Source organism: Carcharodon carcharias, chromosome 24, assembly GCF_017639515.1.
Source record: "Carcharodon carcharias isolate sCarCar2 chromosome 24, sCarCar2.pri, whole genome shotgun sequence".
Lineage (NCBI taxonomy): Eukaryota > Metazoa > Chordata > Chondrichthyes > Lamniformes > Lamnidae > Carcharodon > Carcharodon carcharias.
Window position 1 is genome coordinate 10,291,037 of NC_054490.1, and position 7,500 is coordinate 10,298,536.

General features: G+C 50.4%; 1 protein-coding gene across 3 annotated transcripts in view; it reads left to right on the top strand.

Moving 5' to 3' along the window:
- Positions 1-7,500, top strand: part of LOC121269410 (182 kDa tankyrase-1-binding protein-like) — a 137,142-nt gene that overhangs the window by 121,025 nt on the left and 8,617 nt on the right. For all 3 annotated transcript variants that reach the window (XM_041174021.1, XM_041174025.1, XM_041174024.1), the window contains exon 10: positions 5,358-5,497. In XM_041174021.1, coding sequence (XP_041029955.1) covers positions 5,358-5,497 — 140 coding nt within the window. The remainder of the gene's footprint in view (positions 1-5,357; positions 5,498-7,500) is intronic.

Below are 7,500 nucleotides of genomic sequence, written 5' to 3' on the forward strand. Positions count from 1 at the left end.
CACAGCGCTGTTAGGGAGGGAGTTCCAGGATTGTGACCCAGCGACAGTGAAGGAACGGCCGATATATTTCCAAGTCAGGATGGTGAGTGACTCGGAGGGGAACTTCCAGGTGGTGGGTGTTCCCCATGTGTCTGCTGCCCTTGTCCTTCTAGATGGTAGTGGTCGTGGGTTTGGAAGGTGCTGTCGAAGGAGCCTTGGTGAGTTGCTGCAGTGCATCTTGTAGATGGTACACACACTGCTGCTACTGTGCGTCGGTGGTGGAGGGAGTGAATGTTTGTGGATGGGGAGCCAATCAAGTGGGGCTGCTTTGTCCTGGACGGTGTCGAGCTTCTTGAGTGTTGTGGGAGCTGCACTCATCCAGTTAAGTGGGGAGTGTATCCCATCACACTCCTGACTTGTGCCTTGTAGATGGTGGACAGGCTTTGGGGGAGTCAGGAGGTGAGTTACTCTCCGCAGGATTCCCAGCCTCTGACCTGCTCTTGTAGCCACAGTATTTATATGGCTGGTCCCAGTTCAGTTTCCGGTCATTGGTAACCCCAGGATGTTGATAGTGGGGAATTCAATGATGGTAATGCCATTGAAAGGGGCGATGGTTAGATTCTCTCTTGTTTTAGATGGTCATTTCCTAGCACTTGTGTGGTGTGAATGTTACTTGCCACTTGTCAGCCCAAGGCTGGATATTGTCCAGGTCTTGCTGCATTTGGACATGGGCTGCTTCAGTATCTGAGGAGTTGTGAATGGTGCTGAACATTGTACAACCATCAGTGAACATCCCCACTTCTGACCTTATGATGGAGGGAAGGTCATTGATGAAGCAGCTGAAGATGGTTGGGCCGAGGACACTAACCCTGAGGAACTCCTGCAGTGATGTCCTGGAGCTGAGATGACTGACCTCCAACAACCACAACCATCTTCCTTTGTGCTCGGTATGACTCCAACCAGCGGAGAGTTTTCCCCCTGATGCCCATTGACTCCAGTTTTGCTGGGGCTCCTTGATGCCACACTCGGTCAAATGCTGCCTTGGTGTCGAGGGCAGTCACTCTCACCTCACATCAGGTGTTCAGCTCTTTTGTCCATGTTTGAACCAAGGCTGTAATGTGGTCAGGAGCTGAGTGACCCTGGCAGAACCCAAACTGGGCATCAGTGAGCAGGTTATTGCTAAGCAAGTGCTGCTTGATAGCGCTGTTGATGGCCCCTTCCGTTACTTTACTGATGATGGAGAGTAGACTGATGGGGCAGTAATTGGCTGGGTTGGATTTGTCCTGCTTTTTGTGTACAGGACATACCTGGGCAATTTTCCACATAGCTGGGTAGATGCCAGTGTTGGAGCTGTACTGGAACAGCTTGGCTAGGGGTGCGGCCAGTTCTGGAGCACAAGTCTTCAGTACTATTGCCAGAATATCGTCAGGGCCCATAGCCCTTTCAGTATCCAGTGCCTTCAGCCCTTTCTCGATATCACGTGGAGTGAGTCAAATTGGCTGGAGACTGGCATCTGTGATGCTGGGGACCTCCGGAGGAGGCTGAGATGGATCATCCACTCGGCACTTCTGGCTGAAGATTGTAGCAAGTGCTTTTGCACTGATGTGCTGGGCTCCTCCTTCATTGAGGATGGGGATATTTGTGGAGCCTCCTCCTCCAGTGAGTTGTTTAATTGCCCACCACCATTCACAACTGGATGTGGCAGGACTGCAGAGCTTAGATCTGATCCGTTGGTTGTGTGATCGCTTAGCTCTGTCTATCACTTGCTGCTGATGCTGTTTGGCACACAAGTAGTCCTGTGTTATAGCTTCACCAGGTTGACACCTCATTTTTAGGTATATCTGGTGCTGCTCCTGACATGTCCTCCTGCACTCTTCACTGAACCAGGGTTGATCCCCTGTCTTGGTGGTAATGGTAGAGTGGGGGGATAAACCGGGTTATGAGGTTACAGATAGTGTTCGAGTACAATTCTGCTGCTGCTGATGACCCACAGCACCTCATGGATGCCCAGTCTTGAGTTACTAGGTCTATTCGAAACCTACCCCATTTAGCAGGGTGGTAGTGTCACACAATACGATGGAGGGTATCCTCAATGTGAAGGTGGGACTGCGTCTCCACAATGACTGTGTGTGGTGGTCACTCCTACCGATACTGTCATGGACAGATGCATCTGTGACAGGCAGGTCAGTGAGGGTGAGGGTCAAGTATGTTTCTCCCTCTTGTTGTTTCCCTCACCAGCTGCCGCAGACCCAGTCTAGCAGCTCTGTCCTTTAGGACTCGGCCAGCTCGGTCAGTAGCGGTGCTACCGAGCCGCTCTTGGAGATGGACACTGAAGTCCCCCCCACCCAGAGTACATTCTGCGCCCTCGCCACCCTCAGTGCTTCCTCCAAGTGGTGTTCCACGTGGAGGGGGCACTGATCCATCAGCTGAGGGAGGGTGGGACGTGGTAACCAGCAGGAGGTTTCCTTGCCCGTGTTTGACCTGATGCCGCGAGACCTCATGGGGTCGGGGGGGTCGATGTCGAGGACTCCCAGGGTAACGTCCCTCCCGACTGTATCCCCGCTGTGTCTCGCCACCTCTGCTGGGTGTGTCCTGCCGGTGGGACAGGACACACCCAGGGGTGGTGACGGTGGAGTCCGGGACGTTATCTGTAAGGGACGGTTCCCTGGGGGTGACTATGTCAGGCTGTTGCTTGTCTAGTCTTGTGAGACGGCCCTCCCGATTTTGGCACTAGCCCCCAGACTTTGCAGGGTGGACAGGGCTGAGATTGCTGCTGTCACTTCCGGTGCCTTGGTCAATGCCGGGCGGTCCGTCCGGGATCGTTCTCTTTTTCTGGCTTTGTGGCGGTTTGAAGCAGCGGAGTCTCTTGCTCAGCCATTCAGGAGGCAGCCGCATGGCCGTGGGGTCTGGAGTCACGTATAGGCCAGACCGGGGTAGGAGGGTAGATTTCTCTCCCTTAAAGGGGGCATTAGTGACCCAGACAGGGTTCCACAACAATCAATGATAGTTTCGTGGTTGTCATTAGACTTTTCATTCCAGATTTTCACCATCTGCCCTTCGCAGGATTCGAACCCGGGTCCCCAGAGCGTTACCCCGGGTCTCTGGATTACTAGCCCAGTCACAACACCACTACACCATCGCCCCTCTCTCTCTCTCTCTCTGTCTCTCCCTCTTTCTGTTCCCTCTCACTTCCTATCTGTCTATCTCTCGGTCTCTCTCTCTCTCTCCCTCTCTCTGTCTCTCTCTTTCTGTCCCTCTTTCTCTCTGTCTCTCTCTGTGCCTCTCTCACTGTCTCTCTCTCTCTGTCTATCTGTCTTTCTCTTTCTCTGTCCCTCTATATCTGTCTCTCTATCCGTCTCTCTATGTCTCTCTCTGTCACTTTCTTTCTGTCTGTCTCCCTCTCTTCTTGGTCTCCCTGTCTCTCTTTCTCTATCCCGCTCTTTCTCTTTCTCTCTGTGTCTCTCTAGCTCTCTCTGTTTCTCTCTTTCTCTGTCCCTCTCTTTCTCTGTCTCTCTCTCTCTCTGTCTCTCTCTCTCTATCTTCTCTCTTTGTCTCTCCCTCTCGGTCTCTCTTTCTGCCTCTATCTCTCACTTTCTCGGACTCCCTGTCTATCTCTTTTTCTGTCTCTCTCTTTCTCTCTCTCTTTCTATTTCTGTCTCTTTCTCCATTTCTTTCTTTTTCCCTGTGTCTCTATATCTCTCTGTCTCTCTCTCTCTTTCTTTCTCAGTCTCCCATCTCTCTGTCTCTCTGTTTCTCTCTGTCTCTCTCTCTCTGTCTCCCTCTTTATGTCTCTCTGTCTCTACCTCTATCTCTCTCTCTTTGTCTGTCTCTGTTTCTTTCTCTTTGTCTCTCTTTCTCTGTCTCTCTCTCTCTTTTTCGCTCCCCTGTCTCTTTCGCTATCTCTCTTTCTCTGTCTCACTGTTTCTTTCTGTCTTTCTCTCTCTTTGCTTCTGCCTTTCTTGTCTCTCTCTCTGTCTGTCTCTCTCTCTCCTTCTCTCTCCCTCTCTCACTGTCTCTCTGTGTCTCTCTCTCTCTCTGTCTCTCTCTTTCTGTCTCTCTCTCTGTCTCTCTGTCTGTCTCTATATTTCTGTCTTGGTCTCTCCCTCTGTCTCTGTCTTACTCTGTCTCTCGCTCTCTTTTTCTGTCTCTCTCCCTCCCTCTCTCTGCCTCTCTCTATCTTTCTCTCTGGTTCTCTTTGTCAATGTCTTTCTCCATCTCTTTCTCTCTATCTCTCTCTCTGTCTCTCTCCCTCTCACTGTCTCTATCTCTTTCTCTGTTTCTCTGTCTCTCCCTCCCCTCTGTCTCTCTCTATTTATTTCTCTCTCTGCCTCTCTATCTCTTTCTTACCCTCATTCTCTGGTTCTCTCTGTCTCTGTCTTTCTCTGTCTCTATCTCTATTTCTCTCTGTCTCTCTCTGTCTCTCTCTCTCTCTTGCTCTCTGTCTCTCTCTCTCTCTCTTGCTCTCTGTCTCTCTCTCTCTCTCTCTCTGTCTCTGTCTCTGTCTCTCTGTCTCTCTCTCTCTCTCTCTTGCTCTCTGTCTTTCTCTCTCTCTGCTTCTGCTTTTCTTGTCTCTCTCTCTGTCTGTCTCTCTCTCTCCTTCTCTCTCCCTCTCTCCCTCTCTCACTGTCTCTCTGTGTCTCTCTCTGTCTCTCTCTTTCTGTCTCTCTCTCTGTCTCTCTGTCTGTCTCTATATTTCTGTCTTGGTCTCTCCCTCTGTCTCTGTCTTACTCTGTCTCTCGCTCTCTTTTTCTGTCTCTCTCCCTCCCTCTCTCTGCCTCTCTCTCTATCTTTCTCTCTGGTTCTCTTTGTCTCTGTCTTTCTCCATCTCTTTCTCTCTATCTCTCTCTCTGTCTCTCTCCCTCTCACTGTCTCTATCTCTTTCTCTGTTTCTCTGTCTCTCCCTCTCCCTCTATCTCTCTCTATATATTTCTCTCTCTGCCTCTCTATCTCTTTCTTTCCCTCGTTCTCTGGTTCTCTCTGTCTCTGTCTTTCTCTGTCTCTATCTCTATTTCTCTCTGTCTCTCTCTCTCTCTCTTGCTCTCTGTCTCTCTCTCTCTCTGTCTCTGTCTCTCTCTCTCTGTCTCTGTCTCTATCTCTGTCTCTCTCTCTCTCTCTCTTGCTCTCTGTCTCTCTCCCTCTCTCTCTCTCTCTGTCTCTGTCTCTCTCTCTCTGTCTCTGTCTCTCTCTCTGTCTCTCTCTCTCTCTCTCTTGCTCTCTGTCTCTCTCTCTCTCTCTCTGTCTCTCTCTCTCTCTCGCTGTCTCTGTCTCTCTCTCTCTCTCTCTCTGTCTCTCTGTCTCTCTCTGTATGGGGGTGTTGGAGGGTTTATGGGGTGTTGGGGGAAGTCCTCCTCTCCCACCAGCTGGTGTGTTGTTTACAGAGCCCAGACTGAGCCCAGCTCAAAACTCGGACGAGGAACAGGAAACTACAAAGTCTCCAAGAATGGAGGCAGCGAATCCAAAGGGAGCGTCCTCCAGCCGGAGGGTTCAACTCTTCCCTGGGATGGACTCATCCTTCAAGGTCAGTGAATGATCATTAAACATAGTCATTTATCTGATCGAGTGTTTCATCTGTTTAATAGCCTCGCTTCATCTCTCCATTTGTCCTCCCATCTCTCCTCTCCATCTCTCTATCACCTCTCCATCTCTCTATTCCTCCTCCCATCTCTCTATCACCTCTCCATCTCTCTATTCCTCCTCTCCATCTCTCCATCACCTCTCCATCTCTCTATTCCTCCTCTCTATCACCTCTCCATCACCTCTCCATCTCTCTATTCCTCCTCCCATCTCTCTATCACCTCTCCATCTCTCTATTCCTCCTCTCCATCTCTCCATCTCTCTATTCCTCCTCTCCATCACCTCTCCATCTCTCTATTCCTCCTCTCCATCTCTCCATCACCTCTCCATCTCTCTATTCCTCCTCCCATCTCTCCATCACCTCTCCATCTCTCTATTCCTCCTCTCCATCTCTCCATCACCTCTCCATCTCTCTATTCCTCCTCTCCATCTCTCTATCACCTCTCCATCTCTCTATTCCTCCTCTCCATCACCTCTCCATCTCTCTATTCCTCCTCCCATCTCTCTATCACCTCTCCATCTCTCTATTCCTCCTTTCCATCTCTCCATCACCTCTCCATCTCTCTATTCCTCCTCTCCATCACCTCTCCATCTCTCTATTCCTCCTCTCCATCTCTCCATCACCTCTCCATCTCTCTATTCCTCCTCCCATCTCTCCATCACCTCTCCATCTCTCTATTCCTCCTCTCCATCTCTCCATCACCTCTCCATCTCTCTATTCCTCCTCCCATCTCTCCATCACCTCTCCATCTCTCTATTCCTCCTCTCCATCTCTCTATCACCTCTCCATCTCTCTATTCCTCCTCTCTATCACCTCTCCATCGCTCTATTCCTCCTCTCCATCTCTCTATCACCTCTCCATCTCTCTATTCCTCCTCTCTATCACCTCTCCATCTCTCTATTCCTCCTCTCCATCTCTCCATCACCTCTCCATCTCTCTATTCCTCCTCTCCATCTCCCCATCACCTCTCCATCTCTCTATTCCGCCTCTCCATCTCTCTATCACCTCTCCATCTCTCTATTCCTCCTCTCCATCTCTCTATCACCTCTCCATCTCTCTATTCCTCCTCTCCATCTCTCCATCTCTCTATTCCCCCTCTCCATCACCTCTCCATCTCTCTATTCCTCCTCTCCATCTCTCCATCACCTCTCCATCTCTCCATCACCTCTCCATCTCTCCATCACCTCTCCATCTCTCTATTCCCCTCTCCATCTCTCCATCACCTCTCCATCTCTCTATTCCTCCTCTCCATCTCTCCATCACCTCTCCATCTCTCTATTCCTCCTCTCCATCTCTCCATCACCTCTCATCTCTCCATTTCCCATCTCCATCCCCCCTCTCCATTATCTCAACCCCTATTTATCTCTCCGTTGCTTCCCCATTTCTCCTCCCCATCCCCCCATTGCCTCTCCACCCTTCTATCTCTCCTCTACTCCATTTCTCTACCTCCACCTTCTCTCCATCTGAGTGTCCAACTCTTCTACATCTCCATTTCTCATTCTCCCGCTGCATCTCATTGCCCTCTCTCCATCTTCTCTCCTTTTCACATTTGTTCCATCTTTTATATTCTTATTTTCTATCTCTTTCCCCCCTCTGTCTCCCTCTGTTCCTGTCTGTCTTTCTCGCTGTCTCCTCTCTCTCTCTCTATCTTTCCCTGTCTGTTGCTCCCTCTCTGTCTCTCTCTCTTTTCTCTCTGTCTCTTGCCTCCCCCTCTCTCTCTCTCTACCTCTGTCTCTCTCTCTTTTTTCCCTCTCTCTCTTGTCTCCCTCTCTCTCTCTCTCGTCTCCCTCTCTCTCTCTACCTCTGTCTCTTTCTCTCTCACCCCCTCCTTCTTTCGTGCTGTCTCCCTCTCTTTAACTCCATCACTCTGTCTGTTTGTATCCCTCAATCCCTCTGTCTTCCTCTGTCTTTGCACACCCTCTCTCTCTCCCTCTCTTTGTGTGTGT